This window comes from Gadus chalcogrammus, chromosome 17, assembly GCF_026213295.1.
Source record: "Gadus chalcogrammus isolate NIFS_2021 chromosome 17, NIFS_Gcha_1.0, whole genome shotgun sequence".
Classification (NCBI taxonomy): Eukaryota; Metazoa; Chordata; class Actinopteri; order Gadiformes; family Gadidae; genus Gadus; species Gadus chalcogrammus.
Window position 1 is genome coordinate 15006509 of NC_079428.1, and position 20525 is coordinate 15027033.

General features: G+C 43.5%; 1 protein-coding gene across 2 annotated transcripts in view; it reads right to left on the reverse strand.

The window, feature by feature from the left end:
- Nucleotides 1-6355: 6355 nt before the first annotated feature.
- clasp1a (cytoplasmic linker associated protein 1a) overlaps nucleotides 6356-20525 on the reverse strand; it is a 137914-nt gene continuing 123744 nt past the window's right edge. For both annotated transcript variants that reach the window (XM_056576028.1, XM_056576027.1), the window contains 5 exons: nucleotides 13293-13483; nucleotides 12779-12907; nucleotides 11354-11560; nucleotides 10322-10438; nucleotides 6356-10117 (listed from right to left, as the gene is read on the reverse strand). In XM_056576028.1, coding sequence (XP_056432003.1) covers nucleotides 10031-10117; nucleotides 10322-10438; nucleotides 11354-11560; nucleotides 12779-12907; nucleotides 13293-13483 — 731 coding nt within the window. In that variant the 3' untranslated portion in view covers nucleotides 6356-10030. The remainder of the gene's footprint in view (nucleotides 10118-10321; nucleotides 10439-11353; nucleotides 11561-12778; nucleotides 12908-13292; nucleotides 13484-20525) is intronic.

The window sequence follows — 20525 nt, forward strand, 5'->3', positions numbered from 1 at the left end:
TGACGTGGAAAATCAAAAATCAAAAAAAGTCCAAAATCAGACATCGGATCGAGTCCAAATTGTACACACATGTTGGTGCTAACCTTAATGTCGTTCGATAAATAATTCGGAAAATTTCGCCATTAGGGGGCGCAATAAACGAGGAAATTGTATATCTTCTACAAAATTTCGCCGCGAAGACGCTACACTGACTTCTCGCTACTCCTACCACAGTCAAATCCTTTGTATCCACAGGTTCAGGGTAGCGTTTTGAACACATGCTTCGCGTTGTGCCGGCGAAATGCACATTTCTTGTCGCATTGTGCCGGCGAAATGCACACTTCTTGGACCCCTGCATAACTGCTTGCAGTTCTAGTTAGGGGTCCAAGCCAACAGGTTGGATCCCTATTGTTTTTGTAAGGATTATTATTAGGGGTCCAAGCCAACAGGTTGGATCCCTATTGTTTTTGTAAGGATTATTTTTAGGGGTCCAAGCCAACAGGTTGGATCCCTATTGTTTTTGTAAGGATTTTTCTTATAAGGGGTCCAAGCCAACAGGTTGGATCCCTATTGTTTTTGTAAGGATTATTATTAGGGGTCCAAGCCAACAGGTTGGATCCCTATTGTTTTTGTAAGGATTTTTTTTATTAGGGGTCCAAGCCAACAGGTTGGATCCCTATTGTTTTTGTAAGGATTCTCCTTCTTTTTATACTTCCCGCGCTAAAAGTGGGCCCACAGCCCAAACCGTAAATGGTACGGACATGCCAATAGCATGGCTAGATCCAGGTCCGGCACCGCTACTCAGAAAACAAAATCCATACACGGCGGTCACTAGGTGGCGCTATACCAAGGAATACGCGTTTGGGGCTATAACTCCCACACCGAACCTCCCACATTCCAAAACGTTATACGCACAGATTCACTGGAGTCTGCCGCATCTTTTGGCCTAGGCCACGCCCATTTGCGTCTATGAATATTTTTCGCTAAATCGCGAAAACTGCAAAACTGTTTTTTCCCTACTCCTCCCACATTTCTTGACCAATCGACACCAAACTTTGCACACGGCATCTTCGGACGCACACGCAAAGAATTGATAGACAGTTTTTTGATCCGACCTTCGACGACGAAACGGTAGAGTTTTGAATATTTGTTTATTAGCTAAATTAGACGTGGAAAATTAAAAATCCAAAAAAATCCAAAAGTAGACATCGGATCGAGTCCAAATTGTACACACATGTTGGTGCTAACCTTAATGTCGTTCGATAAAAATTTCGGAAAATTTCGCCATTAGGGGGCGCAATAAACGAGGAAATTGTATATCTTCTACAAAATTTTGCCGCGAAAACGCTACACTGACTTCCCGCTACTCCTACCACAGTGAAATCCTTTGTATCCACAGGTTCAGGGTAGCGTTTTGAACACATTCTTCGCATTGTGCCGGCGAAATGCACATTTCTTGTCGCGTTGTGCCGGCGAAATGCACACTTCTTGGACCCCTGCATAACTGCTTGCAGTTCTAGTTAGGGGTCCAAGCCAACAGGTTGGATCCCTATTGTTTTTGTAGGGATTTTTCTTATTATACTTCCTACCAAGAAAGTGGGAATACAGCCCATACCGTAAATGTTGCACACACGCCAATTGCATGACTAGATCCAGGTCAGTGAATACTATACAGACGACAAAATCCAGACACGCCGGCCACTAGGTGGCGCTATACCAAGGAATACGCGTTTGGGGCTATAACTCCCACACCGAACCTCCCACAGTCCAAAAACTTGTACACACAGATGCACTGGAGTCTGCTGCATCTTTTGGCCTAGGCCACGCCCATTTGCGTCCATGAATATTTTTCGCTAAATCGCGAAAACCGCAAAACTGTTTTTTCCCTACTCCTCCCACATTTCTTGACCAATCGACACCAAACTTTGCACACGACATCTTCAGACGCACACGCATAGAAATCTTAGACAGTTTTTTGATCCGACCTTCGACGACGAAACGGTAGAGTTTTGAATATTGGTTTATTAGCTAAATTAGACGTTCAATAACAAAAATCCCAAAAAATCCAAAATTAGACATCGGATCGAGTCCAAGGGCTAAAGGCGGACTCGCGACGAAAATTTGCGTCAATGAATATTTTTCGCAAAATCGCGAAAACCGCAAAACTGTTTTTTCGCTACTCCTCCCACATTTCATGACCAATTGACACAAAACTTTGCATACGGCATCTTCAGACGCACACGCAGAGAAATCATAGACACTTTTTTGATCCGACCTTCGACGACGAAACGGTAGCGTTTTGAATATCTGTTTATTAGCTAAATTCGACGTGAAAAGTCAAAAATCCAAAGAAATCCAGAATTATACATCGGATCAAGCCCAAATTTTACAGACATGTCGGTGCTAATCTTAATGACGTTCGATAGAAATATCGGAAAATTTCGCGATTAGGGGCCGCAATAAACGAGGAAATTGTATATCTTCTACAGAATTTCGCTGCGAAAACGCTACACTGACCTCTCGCTACTCCTACCACAGTCAAATCCTTTGTATCCACAGGTTCAGGGTAGCGTGTGCCGGCAAAACGCACATTTCTTGTCGCGTTGTGCCGGCGAAATGCACACTTCTTGGACCCCTGCATAACTGCTTGCAGTTCTAGTTATTAGGGGTCCAAGCCAACAGGTTGGATCCCTATTGTTTTTGTAAGGATTTTTCCTATTATTAGGGGTCCAAGCCAACAGGTTGGATCCCTATTGTTTTTGTAAGGATTATTATTATTATTAGGGGTCCAAGCCAACAGGTTGGATCCCTATTGTTTTTGTAAGGATTTTTCTTATTATACTTCCTACCAAGAAAGTGGGAATACAGCCCATACCGTAAATGTTGCACACACGCCTATTGCATGACTAGATCCAGGTCAGTGAAGACTATGCAGACGACAAAATCCAGACACGCCGGCCACTAGGTGGCGCTATACCAGGGAATACGCGTTTGGGGCTCTAACTCCCACACCGAACCTCCCACAGTCAAAAACTTGTACCCACATATTCACTGGAGTCTGCTGCATCTTTTGGCATAGGCCACGCCCATTTGCGTCGATAATTTTTTTTCGCAAAATCGCGAAAACCGGAAAACTGTTTTTTCCCTACTCCTCCCACATTTCTTGACCAATCAACACCAAACACTTTTTTGATCTGACCTTCGACGACGAAACGGTAGCGTTTTGAATATTGGTTTATTAGCTAAATTAGACGTGGGATATCAAAAATCCAAAGTAATCCAAAAATAGACATCGGATCGAGTCCAAATTTTAGACACATGTTGGTGCTAGCCTTAATGTCGTTCGATAAAAAATTCGGAAAATTTCGCCATTAGGGGGCGCAATAAACAAGGAAATTGTATATCTTCTACAAAATTTCGCCGCAAAAACGCTACACTGACTTCTCGCTACTCGTACCACAGTCAAATCCTTTGTATCCACAGGTTCAGGGTAGCGTTTTGAACACCTGCTTCGCGTTGTGCCGGCGAAATGCACATTTCTTGTCGCGTTGTGCCGGCGAAATGCACACTTCTTGGACCCCTGCATAACTGCTTGCAGTTCTAGTTATTATTCTTCACGCCTTAGAAGTGGTACCACAGCCCACACCGTAAATGGTGCACACGCGCCAATTGCATGACTAGATCCAGGTACGGCACCGCTACTCAGATAACCAAATCCAGACACGCCGGCCACTAGGTGGCGCTATACCAAGGAATACGCGTTTGGGGCTATAACTCCCACACCGAACCTCCCAGAGTCCAAAAACTTGTACCCACAGATGCACTGGAGTCTGCTGCATCTTTTGGCCTAGGCCACGCCCATTTGCGTCTATGAATATTTTTCGCTAAATCGCGAAAACCGTAAAACTGTATTTTCGCCACTCCTCCCATATTTCTTGACCAATCAACACCAAACTTTGCACACGGCATCTTCAGACGCACACGCAAAGAATGCATGGAGCACTTTTTTTATCCGACCCTCGACGACGAAACGGTAGCGTTTTGAATATTGGTTTATTAGCTAAATTAGACGTGGAATATCAAAAATTCAAAGAAATCCAAAATTAGACATCGGATCGAGTCCAAATTGTACACACATGTTGGTGTTAACCTTAGTGACGTTCGATAAAAAATTCGGAAAATGTCGCCATTAGGGGGCGCAATGAACGAGGAAATTGTATATCTTCTACAGAATTTCGCCGCGAAAACGCTACACTGACTTCTCGCTACTCCTACCACAGTCAAATCCTTTGTATCCACAGGTTCAGGGTAGCGTTTTGAACACATGTTTCGCGTTGTGCCGGCGAAACGCACATTTCTTGTCGCGTTGTGCCGGCGAAATGCACACTTCTTGGACCCCTGCATAACTGCTTGCAGTTCTAGTTATACTACCTCCCCGTGAAAGTGGAACCACAGCCCAAACCGTAAATAGTGCACACGCGCCAATTGCATGACTAGATCCAGAATCGGCACCGCTACTCAGATAACAAAATCCAGACACGCCGGTCCCTAGGTGGCGCTATACCAAGGAATACGCGTTTGGGGCTATAACTCCCAAACCGAACCTCCCACAGTCCAAAACGTTATACCAACAGATGCACTGGAGTCTGCTGCATCTTTTGGCCTAGGCCACGCCCATTTGCGTCTATGAATATTTCTCGCTAAATCGCGAAAACCGCAAAACAGTTTTTTCCCTACTCCTCCCACATTTCTTGACCAATCGACCCCAAACCTTGCACACGACATCTTCAGACGCACACGCAAAGGAATCGTCGGACAGTTTTTTGATCCGACCTTCGACGACGAAACGGTAGCGTTTTGAATATTGGTTTATGAGCTAAATTAGACGTGGAAAATCAAAAATCCAAAGAAATCCAAAATTAGACATCGGAACGAGTCCAAATTGTACACACATGTTGTAGCTAACCTTAATGTCGTACGATAAAAATTTCGGAAAATTTCGCCATTAGGGGGCGCAATAAACGAGGAAATTGTATATCTTCTACAAAATTTCGCCGCGAAAACGCTACACTGACTTCTCGCTACTCCTACCACAGTCAAATCCTTTGTATCCACAGGTTCAGGGTAGCGTTTTGAACACATGCTTCGCGTTGTGCCGGCGAAACGTACATTTCTTGTCGCGTTGTGCCGGCGAAATGCACACTTCTTGTTAGGGGTCCAAGCCAACAGGTTGGATCCCTATTGTTTTTGTAAGGATTTTTATACTACCTCCCCGTGAAAGTGGAACCACAGCCCAAACCGTAAATGGTGCACACACGCCAATTGCATGACTCGATCCAGGTCCGTGTAGACTACGCAGACGCCAAAATCCAGACATTTCGGTCACTAGGTGGCGCTATACCTAAGAAAACGTATTTGGGGCTATAACTCCCACACCGAACCTCCCACAGTCAAAAACTTGTACCCACATATTCACTGGAGTCTGCTGCATCTTTTGGCATAGGCCACGCCCATTTGCGTCCATAAGTTTTTTCCGCAAAATTGCGAAAACCGCAAAACTGCTTTTTCCCTACTCCTCCCACATTTCTTGACCAATCGACACCAAACTTTGCACACGACATCTTCATACACACACGCAAAGAAATCGTCGGACAGTTTTTTGATCCGACCTTCGACGACGAAAAGGTAGCGTTTTGAATATTGGTTTATGAGCTAAATTAGACGTGGAAAATCCAAAATCCAAAAAAATCCAAAATTAGACATCGGATCGAGTCCAAATTTTACAAACATGTTGGTGCTAACCTTACTGTTGTTCGATAAATTATGTTCGACAAAAATTTCGGAAAATTTCGCCATTAGGGGGCGCAATAAACGAGGAAATTGTATATCTTCTACAAAATTTCGCCATTAGGGGCCGCCATAAACGAGGGAATTGTTCATCTCCTAACTGGCCAAAGGAATGTTCTGAAAACGTGTTTGGGGATATATCTCCCACACCGAACCTCAAACAGTCAAAACCTTTATATCCACAGGTTCACGGTAGTGTTTTGAACACATGCTTCGCGTTGTGCCGGCGAAATGCACACTTCTTGGACCCCTGCATAACTGCTTGCAGTTCTAGTTATCATTCGACTTCAACATGTGTTATTACAGTATAGTGGTGGAGGGATGACGTATGTTGGCCAACCCGGAAGTGAGCGTCGCCCTGGGTTCCCTTGACAAAAAGCCAACGGGTTTTTCCGTTTGATTTTGGATTATTGCAGAGAAATTAGCATCTTTGAAGCACCTCCTCAAAAACTGAAAATAAATAAAAATAACTGTGCTCCAAAGAAAGAAATGTAAACCAATGCATTCCGAATGGGAGTGTTTCTCCGATGTTTCCATGCTACACAGAACGAAATGTAAACCCATGCAAATAAAGACTTCATGGTCATAATCATTTAAATATCATTAATCTCCTGAGGGTGGTATTAAATTTTTTTCAACGGGGCTGCATCCAGTCACTTGACCGTCATGGTTGCTATGGTGGTTGTTATCGACCAGCCTCTCTAATCCTTACAAGGCTCTAAAAACCACGCGGCAAATGAGCTGCCGTAAATTGTGTTGTTTTTGTCGTAAACTAGGGTCCGATGGTTAAAAAATAGACAGATATTCCAAGGTATCCTTAAAAGGCAGCTTGGATGTTTTTATTTTCTGCAGTTTAGACTTCTTCTATAACCTATTTTTGAAAGCAAAACACCAAGCTCATTGATTTAACGAGGCAGGGTTATTTGAAACAATTTATTAAATAAATATTTATGAGAGGTCATTCATTCTGAGTTTTCTTCCTATTTATGTCTAGTGTACAACCCTACTGTCCACAAGCATCACCCCCCCCTCCCCATATGGATTTGGAGAATTGTTGCCACGTCCCAGTGGTGGAGGTATCATATATATGAAAGAGGGCATTCAATTATACTACAATGATCAATTAGGAGGCCGAAGCCCTAAAGGAAGTGATGCAATAGGTGACTGGGTCGACAACATTTAAGTAAGCTTTACTTTGAGGTCTCTTATATATCAAAGGGTGTCTCAAAGGACGCATACGCTTCAACCTGTGGCTCCAGCCCTACAGGAAATGACTCAGCAAGTGCTCCATCTCGTTGCACCTGCACCCAGCGGCTCGCTTGCAAGATTTTGGCCTGAAGTTATTCCCAGACCTACACCGTAGCCATCCAACCTGCATATCTGAGAATCAGGCCTCTCTTTAATAATGACAAAAATGAATGAGAGAAATACACATTAACTTTTGTCTCATAAGCGGCTTGGTGCCGGCTCCTTTTGACCTTTTGACCCCAGACTTCTGGGGGAATAGCTGAATCAATTCATTAGTCAATCAGAAGCATTTAAATATCTTCCCGGTGGCGTAAGAGAGCGAACAAGGTGTCCTTCAACATCTACGCTTCCAGGCGGTTGCAACGGTGCCACACATGAGCATATTCGAACATGTTTAATGGTAGTAATTACCTGTCGAAATTGGAGGCCTTAATCAATAATGAGCAGCTATTGATTTGCTTCCCGATGTAACACGTTTGAATTGAAATTGACAGATTTAAACATTTCTTGTTTTTGGGTGGCAAATAGCCTATATGAGGCAACAACAGTTTAATTTCTTCGGTCAGTTTAATTCTAGAGCAAACATAGTTTTGTACATTGTTGCAAATCTATCACAGGTGGATGTTAATCAAATGCTTCTGTACAGCTGGTCATGAAAAATAATGACCAACAATAAAATAAAATACAATAGAAATTAAACAAATGTATAAATAAAGATATAAATTGTACATTAAAGGACAACTCATAACATGCAGTGACCAGCTTGCAAGGAATACCATATTTTGGTTTATATTACAGGGATGTATAAACAGCTGATCTGAGAGGTGCTCTGATTGATCACTGTGGGTTCTGTTGGGTGACCCCACCCTGAAGTGAAACAACAGTCGTTGCCAGCAGGGGGAACATAGAGAGACATAAAAGGTAGCAATCAATCTACAAAAGAGAAAACGGCAGATAAAACCTGTTCCCTGTTCAGGACTAGGTATTTCCGACAGTCTTTCAACAACCGTATCAATCACTGATGCTTCAAAATAAATACCAACTTGGCAAAAAAAACAACATCTTCCTCCTGTTTAACCTGACCAGCTAGCGAATTAGGTTGGGGCCTCTGTATTAATACATGTATTTCAGTACAAGCCTCCAGGCTCTAAAATAAAATAAAAAAGATAAATTAAAGGAATGCTAAATATAAATAAATAAAAACCTGAGGATTACTCCTACTAATTCCTACTTACTCTCACCTTAAATTATCCGGCAAAACATTTCAAAGCCCCCTTTAGAAAGGGTTTTTCAACAAAGCAGTATTTTTTTCTGGAGCAGATTGTCATGGACATTAGCTAGCTCAAGGAATAAAAGAGTTTAGTGTGTGGTACATTTCATCATTACATACCTCACCTCACTTAAAGGGGAGGGGGATGCATTGGGATGGATTTGAGAAGAGGTCTTAGACACAGAAAATACAGAATGACCTGAAGAAAATGGAAATTGTATGGAACCCTAAGTTATGTTTTAATAACACTCAAACACGTACCCTTAGTTATTCATTTTCCAATACCCAGCCCTGATAGTGCACGTTTGCATTGTGACGGCCCATAGCACAAAGCGGGGACATAGGAAGCGTAGTTTATTAAATTACTTATTACATCTATGAGCAACCTGATCCCTTCCCTACTGAAAGAGAACCAGGGATGACTAAATGGATGTTGTCACAGATGCACTTCTACAGTAGAGTCCCCATGGGCCAATCGTCACAGCAGGTTTTAAAAGGCTGTGTGGCCTAATACCATGCAAGCCAGTGAGTGTGCAAAAGAAATGTCTAAGTAGCCAGACTTTTTTTGTCTTCTTAGTACATAAAGGAAGGCTTTTGCGAAGCGGTGTTAAAAAAAGTGTATGTACAAAAATATCTGTTGACTTGCTGTGTTTTGGGGGTAGAGAAGCCCCTCAGCTATGCCTCCAAAACACAGTACAGCACAGAAACCTTATACTTTGAACTAATACTGTGTTTTAGTTAAAGAATCAGTAACACCAAGTCTTTAATTCCCCTATTTGAAAGAGCGATATACGTGTTCCAGCCAAGACTTGTGTGTGTGTGTGTGTGTGTGTAATGTATAAGGCTTTTGACATGTCTAGTTATGGCCACTCACCCGTAGACAGGCATTGGCGGAAAAAAAACATTCAAAGTATTCACAAAGGAAAATACCTTTTTCTTCCTCGGACTGAGGGGGTTCAGCCATTGTTCTTTGACTTAGCAGCATCATCATCCTCACCACAAATGATCCGGACAGACGCCATTTGTTTGCAACACAACACCAGGTTGAGTGTTAGTTACTGTAGGTTGAAATGACACCTCGATCAAGGGTCACTCACTGTCTTGACTGAGGACCAACACTTTGGTTGTCCTGTTGTTGGGGGGGGGGGTTTCCTTTATCAGATTTTGACTTAAAAGGTCAGAATCCTTTGCCGAGGATTGTCTTTTGAAACACCTCTGTTAGAAGACTAAGATTAGATTGAAACTATTACTTTTTAGATTGTACATTTTACTGCAGTTAGAGGGAAGGGAAAAACAGGAATAGGTTGCATTTTTTTTTAATTATTTAGCTATAAAGGGGTTGAACTTTTATAATTTATAACATAGAATTAAACAATTGAAGCAGTGCTTCTCAAAAGCCTTATTAATGATGAAAAACATAAATAATTAAAACAAACAAAACTATCATTTACTTTTTACATAATGTCCCTTACAACGATATTTATATATTTTTAAATTACCTTTCAAATGTTTAGTATTTGGTTTTCCATTGGACTTCCAAAAAGAGATTTTAAAGCCTTCCCTCGCAAAACAAGTTTGAACCAGCCCTGAAGTGACAGGCAGGTCTGCAAATGCAAAAAATGAAATTGTGGAGGGGGGTCGTCGTTGCTGTGCGAGGAACAGGACGGGCCGGGGGTGGGTGGTACATTAGCTGTGAGAGGAGACGTCAGAGGAGCTGCTGCTGTTGCTGTTGGTGGTCTGGGCTCGCTTGATGTACAGGTTCAGCAGCTTCATCTGCAGGCACACAAATAGACCTGTGCTCTATACCGTGTTTAAAGCTTCACTACAGGGCTCCCCTTAAAAATAGATATTTGATTAAATTCAACGACTTCAATAAAGGATTCGAATAAAACAGTTTTAGTTGTTGAGTGAATGTGGGTGCGTGTACGTTTATGCGCGTGTGTGTGTGTGTGTGTGTTTGTATGTGCATTGGGTCACCTTGCTGCCTGTGAGCTGTGCCAGGTGTGGCTTCAGATCTTCTCCTATCACAGAGTAGATGGCGACCAGACAGAACACGCTGGCCTTGCGCACGCTGCTCTCTGTGTTGTCATAACCCTGGACCCAGAGAGAGTAGCATCACACACACACACAGCCGGAGACATCGATACAAACATAAACACACACACGCACCAACGCATGCATACACACACATAAAATACAAATCCATGAATACGAGATTCATTTATATACAGAGAATTCTTTTTAAAGCCCTCTCACACAAAAACCCACACCCATACATTAACACAATAACAGACTATAACCCAACCACACACTAACACACTAAAACAGCCACACTAACACAGCCACACACTAACACACTCAGTATTAGAGCCTAGGAGGTAGAGGTCACAGGTTCAAAGTCCCACATAAGGCCTGGAGTCGTTCCTGGTCCAATAAGAACTTCATCTGGACAACGTGTACAACACACCGTTCAACACATACTATTAGGAGTTAACATAGATACATGTTCATGAGACAAGAAAAATGTTTGGGTTTACCTCATCAATTTGTAACAGAATACTTTTGTTTTTACATGTATTAATGCTGAGAACAATAAAAAGTCATTATTTTACATCATAGGTAAAAAAAATTCTTTCCTTTGAAGCACAAAGATAATATGTTAGATATATGACATGCTACAAAACTCAAACAAAGTATATGATACTATAATAATAATAATAATACATTTAATTTAGAGGCGCCTTTCAAGACACCCAAGGTCACCATGATCAAGGTCACCATCACACTATGATGATATATAGGTATCACACGATATATACACTTACATTCATACACTGCTCAAGGGTTACTTTAGCTCACGGTCTGCTTACTTACTGGGAATCTTGCCGTGCTGTTAACTGCCAATAATGCACACATCTCACTCCTAGAATGATCCCAGCCATGGTTAAGGATAAGACGTCTGATGTGAATCATACTGACATGACAGCGGAGGGGCTAGTTCTACTCTACCTGCAGCAGGCCGGGGATGATGTCCACCAGGAGCTGGATCAGGGAGTCCTTGGTGATGCGTTCAATCACCTTGGTCTGCATCTTGATGGCAGCCAGGTTGATGGGGTAGTCGGCCGTCTGTACGATGGGACACAGCACCTTGATGCACTGCTCTGGGTGGATTGAGCCGGCCAGGGTGGCAGACGCCTCCTCGGCCGCCCTCACCACCTGCACACACAGACACCAGACCATTGAGAGATAGAGAGAAAGAATGAGAGACATATGGGCCCTATTTTAACAGTCTGAAACGCAAGTGAGAAGCAAGTAGCTTTGTGGGCAGTTCTATGGCGATGTTGCTATTTTACCGGCGGATAAATGACTCTTGCGCCCGGCGCAAATCTAAAAAGGGTTAGTCTGAAGTAGCCTAATTACCCGTAGGTGTGATGTGGGCGTAACGTGCAGTAAACCAATGAGAGTGCCATCTCCCATTCCCTTTAAGAGTCATGAGCGCATTTGAATCTGACAAGTTGATATTTTGACAGCGTGATTGCAGTCTCCGATGAGACAGATGCATGACCACATGAATCTCAAACTTCAAATGGCTAAGTTTATGGCCAAACAATATTGCCTAATTCACACATGGAATAGCGTTTTCTGGAATAGAGTCCTCAAATAAATTTCGGCAAGGAAAACTTAACACACATATGATACGCGGTAACTGTGTACATTAACAAACATCGTTTCTTACCAGTATTGTATGCATTATCGTAATTGACTTGTGTTCCTAATATGCATGTGTCCCGCCCGTTAATATACATTTCCATGGACTGTATTATGCGTTATGTGTTTAGTTTGTGTGCGTTTAAATAGATGGACGCACACACGCGCGCCAGTATTCATTAATTATTTTACACATACACACGCGCTCGCCCGCATTCACACACTCACTCGCGGTAAAACATTGTTTTCTCACAATCAAATACTCATCAATCCTATAAGTTATGGGCTTGTACACGATGTCTGTGTCAAGAAAATATGTGTTTTCTGTACGGTGCTGTTTTTTTTCCAAATAATTTACCAAGAATGTCAGGCTAGGTAGATGAGAGAAGCAAAATGTATGCGCGAGGTGCACAAGCAACCTTATGCATGCGCCCTTAAAATAGCATCTGAAGAACGCACAGCTGACTTTAAACCAGGTATTTCCTGGTTTGTGGCGGAGTTGTTTTCTGAAACTGCAAAATAGCACCAGGGAACATTTGCGCCAGAACACGCCTCCACCTTTCGCTTGAGCCGCAAGATCATTCCCTAATTTACAGGCGCGTGGCGGTGGAGGGAAAAAAACGCTCTGCGCCAGTTGCAAACTAGCAAAGACACATGCGTCAGTGTGTAGAAAGTAAATTGCGCTGGATGCAAGATAGGGCCGAGAGAGAGCGAGAGAGAGATGACCTCCTTGTGCGAGTCCTTGTGTGCCTCCAGGGTCTTCATGATGGTGAGCTCAGCGTAGTTCTTGAAGCGTGCCGGCTGGTTCCTCAGGATCTCCTTCAGGACACGAAGGGCCAGTGCCCTGATGGTGTGCTGCATGGGGGGGAGAAACAGAATGAGAGGGAGAAAGAGGGAGAGGGGCAGTGTGGGAGAGGAAAAGTAGATTAACAGGACATAAGGCACACATGTGCACACATGCGTGTGTGTGTGTGCGCGTGCATGTGTGTTTGTATGCATGCGTCTTTGTGTCTGTGTGCATGTATCTGTGTATGCATGCATGTTTGTGTGTGTGTGTGCCTGTGTTCACGTGTGTGTGTGTGTGTGTGTGTGTGTGTGTGTCTTTGTACTGTATGCATGTGTGTTTGTGCGTGTGTGCATGTGTCTTTGGGTGCACGCCTGTTTATGTGTGCTAATATGTGTGTGTGTGCGTGCATGTGTCTGCGTGTGCATACGTTTGCGTGTGTATGTGTTTGCGTACGTCTCTGTCCCCCAGGGTCTCCAGCAGCAGCAGCAGGATGGTCTTGAAATGCTCGTTCCATAGGGCCAGACTGTCCTCCCGGGTCAGCTTCAGCAGGTCCACCAGCGCCCCTTTGCGCTCCTCTGTCCGCTCGTTGTGATTGGACAGCTCCTTGAGCAGGTCTGCCACCAGCTCAGAGTGGTCCGGCCCAGCTGAGGGACAGTGGAGACATGCGTCGGACATTTATTCAATTTGTTGCACATTTTGTTGCAAAAATAAATAAGCTGACTGTCGGTCATGTACAAGGCTGTAGTGTTAAAATCAGAGTTTGATAAACTATGAATTCTATGATCAGATGGACCATGATGCAGTAAGGCAGACCGCACGAGAAGCCCCTGACTGCAGCCCGCAGACGGAGCCCACATGGAGGGGCGGGCATTAAGTCCACATGGAGGGGGCTGGCACTCCGCCCACATGGAGGGGGCGGACACTCAGTCCACATCGAGGGGGCGGCCACTCAGTTCGCATTGAGGACTGGTTCCAACAGCATCTTTCTTCTTTCGTTTTTGATCCCGTTTCTGACCTGAAATTAGCTGAAATGTACCTGAAATTACCTGAAATTAGAGTGTGCCCGCCCGATGGAAAGTGATGCCTAAAACAAGTAAGTGAGACTGTCAAAATGCTTAATATATTTAGTAATATTCATGCAATTGTGTATTATGTCTTGTTAACTACTTAATCGTCAAATCCCGCCGGTGGGAAAGTTTTAGTTACACCCCCCCTTCCCCCCAACATGCTAGGTCAATTTTGGTTTTCTTTGACTTTTAGAGACACGTCAGTGTAATTGTGGATGGCGAGAGCCCTGAAATACAGCTGGACAGCAGCGGCCTTCATCACTGCCCCTTCTGCAGATACAAAGGGTCAAAATGTGCTATCGACTATCACATTAAATGCCATGCCTCGGTTAAATACAGAGGTACATTTTCTTAATTTTTTATTATTAATATTATTATTATTATTATTGTTATTATATATTTGATACCATTTTAAATACACTATTTAAAATGTCCAATGTCCAATGTCCATAATGAAAGCAGTTATTATTAATTGCATATCTTGTATATTTCTTCTTTCAGAGTTCACGATCATAAAGTGCGGTTTAGATTGCAGGAAGAAGACGCACTTTCATTGTAATAATTGTGCAATAACAATTATAGATCGACAACAGATATTATGAACTGTTCTGTGTGGAGATGATTGACAGGAGAAACCTGAAGGTGTTTGCCTCTTTTGAGTCAAACACCTCTCTCCCTCCTCGTCCCCCTCCCCGTGACGCCTGCGCCACACGACTCCAATGTAGTCTGATGATGCAGCATAATGGCGGCGCTTGGCAGCTATGGCGGCGGTGACGACAATGTCGGGCGACAGAGCGTGAAGCGAGAGTGGCGTCCACCTCACTGAGGAAGGCATCAGTGTGTTCCCCCGCCCCCCCCCCCCCCGTTGAGACTGTTTGTTCTACTCTTTATTGATTTATCTTTTATGTTAATAGTTTACAATCAATTTTTTGTAGTTGTTATTTTTTTATTGTTTTGTTGAAAAAAATGACTGTTGTTAGTGCTCCTGTGATTGGTGTAACTTAATGTGCTTCACACATGTAGCTTTTCATTATGTCTATTGAGGTAAATTTTTTGCCCTTAGATGTGGTCACTTCGTTATTCCTCACATTACATCTGTTAAGGTTATACCTTGGGGTCCCAGTCTTCATAGTTCCCCAAATCTTATTTTGGCTCTTACTGGGCCTGTAACTCTCTCACAGACAGACGGGTACAGGAGTTCGCACACGTTGCATTGTTTACAGGCAAGGGTGGATTACCGCACGGGCACACCGGGCACATGCCCAGGGGCCCAACGGCGGTGGGGGGCCCTAAGCCAGAGCTTCTGCGAAAACAGCAATAGTAGGCCTATTAATACTGAGTAAAAAAAAAAAAAGATCACTAGGGGGCACTATTTCAGTTAGTGAATTTGAGACAGGTCACGAACAAGGCACTGTGATTTAAACATGGAGCAACGGCGAACGGTTGTAACGTGAACTCTTAAGTGGAACCTTAATAGGTCCATGAGTGGAACAGCTAAGCGAAAAAAAAATAAACAAGAGAAAATGTATTTGCAAGTCGTTTAGGCTATGCTTAACTTTATAATAGTTCCATGGTACGCAGCAAGAAAGATACCCAGTCACAATACTCCCGTACCATCTGTTTGTATAATTTAATTAACAGCATGGGCTCCCGCTAGCTTAACATAGTATTACCGTTTACTCTTGCATTAACAAGAGCAGCGGAAATCTGCTCAATCGTCAATGTGGTCGGAGTGCCCGCCCCCTCGATGTGGACTGAGTGCCCGCCCCCTCCATGTGGGCGGAGTGCCGGCCCCCTCCATGTGGACTGAGTGCCCGCCCCTCCATGTGGGCTCCGTCTGCGGGCTGCAGTCAGGGGTACTTGGACTGCACGGAGTAGGCCTATAATTTGTACCATACCGGGCCGGTACCATCAGTGTCAAAATTTTTGGTTATGGTTATGATGATATTGTGGTTAAGGTTGAATGTTCATTTTGTCAAAATAAATGGGATACTACCTGCAATAGATTACCCAATGTTTTGTGCATACAGCTTGAAAACAAACAACACAACTTTACATTGCATTGCACGCACCACTAGACCTTGCAATGCATAAATTGATTTGGTACATAATTGACTTCATGTTGCTGAACTCCGACAATGAGTCTCTCGTCGTCCATGTTGCCGACCCTCTGAGACCCTTTGATTGATTGACTGCTGACCTGGTGCCACTTTTTCACTTCCTGCCCTGCTCGATCTGCTCTGTTGAAATTGACGCGGTTTAGCAGCGGCTCGCGGCAAAAATAGAAGTGCGACGGAAAGATAGCGCCGCGGCGCAGCACGCCGCTCCTGGGACGCTGCTGAAACGTTCCACGGAGCGCCCGGTGGAAATGGTCTCATTGATTAGAGTGGAAGCGATCAGCAGCGGTGACCGCGGCGCAGCCGTCCCGCGGCGCGTACGCCTCCGGTGGAATCGAGCCTTGAAAGTAGAGCGAGGCTGACTGTACGACTCGACAACAAAAATGGCTGCGCCCGTGAAGAGATTTATTAGGGGTCCAAGCCAACAGGTTGGATCCCTATTGTTTTTGTAGCGTTTCTTTTTATTATTAGGGGTCCAAGCCAGCAGGTTGGATCCCTATTGTTTTTGTAAGGATTTTTTTTATACTTCCGCCCCTGAAAGTGGGACTACAGCCCAAACCGTAAATGGTGCACACGCGTCAATTGTATGACTAGAACCAGGTCCGGCACCGCTACTCAGATAACAAAATCCAGACACGCCGGTCCCTAGGTGGCGCTATACCAAGGAATACGCGTTTTGGGCTATAACTCCCACACCGAACCTTCCGCAGTCCAAAACGTTATACGCACAGATTCACTGGAGTCTGCTGCATCTTTTAGCATAGGCCACACCCATTTGCGTTGAGAATTTTTTTTCGCAAAATCGCGAAAACCGCAAAACTGCTTTTTCCCTACTCCTCCCACATTTCTTGACCAATCGTCACCAATCTTTGCACACGACATCTTCAGACGCAAAGAAATGATCGAACGCTTTTTTGATCCGACCTTCGACAACGAAACGGTAGCGTTTTGAATATTTGTTAATTAGCTACATTACACTTGGAAAATCTAAAATCACCAAAAACCCAAAATTACACATCGGATCGAGTCCAAATTTAACACGCATGTTGGTGCTAACCTTAATGTCGTTCGATAAAAAATTCGGAAAAATTCGCCATTAGGGGGCGCAATAAACGAGGAAATTGTATATCTTCTACAAAATTTCGCCATTAGGGGCCGCCATAAACAAGGGAATTGTTCATCTCCTAACTGGCCAAAGGAATGTTCTGAAAACGCGTTTGGGGATATAACTCCAACACCGAACCTCCCACAGTCAAAACCATTATATCCACAGGTTCACGGTTGCGTTTTGAACACATGCTTTGCGTTGTGCCGGCGAAATGCACATTTCTTGGACCCCTGCATAACTGCTTGCAGTTCTAGTTGTTATTGTTAGCTACATTAGCCATTTCAGCAAACCAGCTCGAAAAGAAACAACACAACTTTACATTGTATTGCACACGCAGCAAGACCTTGCAATGCATAAATTGGTGACCGGAATAAAGTAGCAATGTGATCATGTGTAAGAGCATATAAAATATTAATTATAATGACCATCATGATACAAAGACAACTAGAACTGCAAGCAGTTATGCAGGGGTCCAAGAAATGTGCATTTCGCCGGCACAACGCGAAGCATGTGTTCAAAACGCTACCGTGAACCTGTGGATATGAAGGTTTTGACTGGTTTTGACCGGTTCGGTGTGGGAGTTATATCCCCAAACACGTTTTCAGAACATTCCGTCGATTGGTCAAAAAATGTGGGAGGAGTAGGGAAAAGGCAGTTTAGCGGTTTTCGCGACTTTGCGAAAAAAGATTATAGACGCAAATGGGCGTGGCCTATGCCAAAAGATTCAGCAGACTCCAGTGCATCTGTGTGTATAACGTTTTGGACTGTGGGAGGTTCGGTGTGGGAGTTATAGCCCCAAACGCGTTTTCCTTGGTATAGCGCCACCTAGTGACCGGCAGGTCTGGATTTTGTCGTCTGCGTAGTCCTCACAGACCTGGATCTAGTCATGCAATTGGCGTGTCTGCACCATTTACGGTTTGGGCTGTGGTACCACTTTCTTGGTAGGAAGTATAATAAGAAAAATCCTTACAAAAACAATAGGGATCCAACCTGTTGGCTTGGACCCCTAATGACTAGCCAATGAGAAACGGGAAATTCTTAATAATATAGGCCTACTTTATTTAATACGGAACCCGTAAAGGGACGTGAAAAAAAAAAAAAAAGTAAACGTTTCTCGTGAGCACGAGAAAGTATCTCGTGCGCACGAGAAAGTATCGTACGCATATCACTGGCAGTGTGCGTGTGTGTGTGTGTGTGTGTGTGTGTGTGTGTACTTTAAATGTGAATAAGTGCACATGTAAATCTCGATTTTATTTTAATAAAGTATTGATTGTTCAAGTGTCCCTACCAAAGCTGAGACCAAACTTACGCCCGTGGAATAAAGTACCCATCCTGTCAAGAATCGGTGGCTGCTTCATTCCGACCATATTCCGACCTATAAGGCACACTAACCATCTCGTAGTTGGAGGCAAAAGAGTATACGCGCTCCAATAGTGCGTGATAAAAATATAGCACATTCATTTTAATGATTTTAGCTTGTGTGTGCCCGAGCCCGCGATAAATCACACACAAGCTAAAATCATTCAAATGAATGTGCTTTATTTTTATCTCAAATTATTGGATCACGTATACTCTTGCGCTCCGCCTCCAACTACGAGATGGTTAGTTACATCTTTCCTGCTGTCGGCTCCCAGACCGAGGAGCACAGGTTATACGTTCCCTCTAGGGCCGATGCTCTCTCTCTCTATTTTCCTTTTTGTGACTTTCGTCCATTTTGCTTCTTTTTTTTTCTCGTGTGGCGAAAATCGAAAATTTGACGTCGACGAATTTTTGACGTCGACACGTCGACGTCATCGACGCGTCGCTACAGCTCTACTCAGAGGGCATTCATTGCTATTAGTGAACACCAACAATCAATGAAAAACAATGCATTGAAACCTTAATAATAATAATAATAATAATAAATAAAATGTATATAGCGCTTAATATGGTACTTAAGGCAATATAACACGAGTGTGAGTGGGGTTGTACATTTGGGGGGGGGGCGCCAGAGGATCAGGGTAAGGTCAGGGGGGCGTTTGCTCAAAAAAGGTTGAGAACGAGGTTTGCAAACCAAAAAAACCTTAAAAAAACGTGAAGTAGGAGAGACGCTGCAGGGACACTTCAGATATCACCTAATATCCAATTTACGACTCAACGTGCCGCAAACCGCATCAAGGTGTATAGAGCCACTGAGCAATAGAGACAAACTGCCGATTCCTGATAGCCGGCGCAACAGGCAGTGATTGCTCACACAGACACGTACCATAATGCAGCGCAAAAATGATACAGATAAATTGTTTGTGCTTGTGTAGGTACAACACATGCAATGTTTATCCACGTAAAAGTGGATAAACTACGCACTAAGGTGTAAACGCTATTTGGAGGTGCGTGCACGCTATTTCCCTGAGATTCTTTATATTTGAAGCTTTCATTGGGAAACCTGCTTGGACACAGAGACCTGTTGTACCCAGTCCAGTGAGCTGCTCCTCCTAAAGGTTCCCCGAGCTCACTCCAGCCTAGGAATGACTGCCTTTTCATTCAGTGCTCCTATCTCATAGAATGCTCTCCAGAGCAACTTAAAAATGACTGCTCTTCCTAGTTTTGGTTAAATTAAATCTATGATTTCTGAATTGTACACATCCCACTGTAATTGTTTTAGCTGATTTAATTCTCATTAAGTATTTCATCCTATTTTATTCCTGCTCTTTTGTATTATATAAACTTTATATGTATATTTTATCGTAATTGTTATATGTTATCCTTGTAATTGTGTTGATTGTGTATGCTTGTCACCACTGTAAATGAGGGAAATCTCAATGTCTCTCTCTCTCTCTCTCTCTGTTTATGGGATTCTGCATGGGAAGTGTTATAGTTTTACAGAAGGTACTCTGGAAATCCAGAGTTCCCGCGTGGGCACAATTAGAATTTACTAAGAGAGTCACTCTGAGAATGAGTAAAACCCCCCGATTCCACTGGATCAAAATAACAAAATGTAACCAATCACAGAGGTGTATTTGATATAGGCGGGCCAGAAGCGAGCTAAACAAATGACGACAGCGCTGCCAAGGAAGCAGTCCGGAATCAGTCAGTATACATTGCAGTTGGCTACGGATGAACAGCAGTTGTTTGAAACGGCTTTGGTTGCTACAATAAAAGAGTTAGACTTGGCTTTTCCTCTAATAGAGGAACAGAAGACGGCGCTCAAAGCTTTCCTTTGCAAGAATGACGTTTTTGCTGTTTTACCGACCGGTTACGGCAAGAGTCTAATCTATCGGATAGCTCCGCTGGTAGCTTAGCGTATGGGGCTCTGGATACGTCACCTCGTGTATTCTTCTGATTGTTCGTAGTGTTATCCAATTGCGTCAGTGATATTTTCAAATGCATGCTTGGTGCCGCCCCTCGAGTTGGGGCA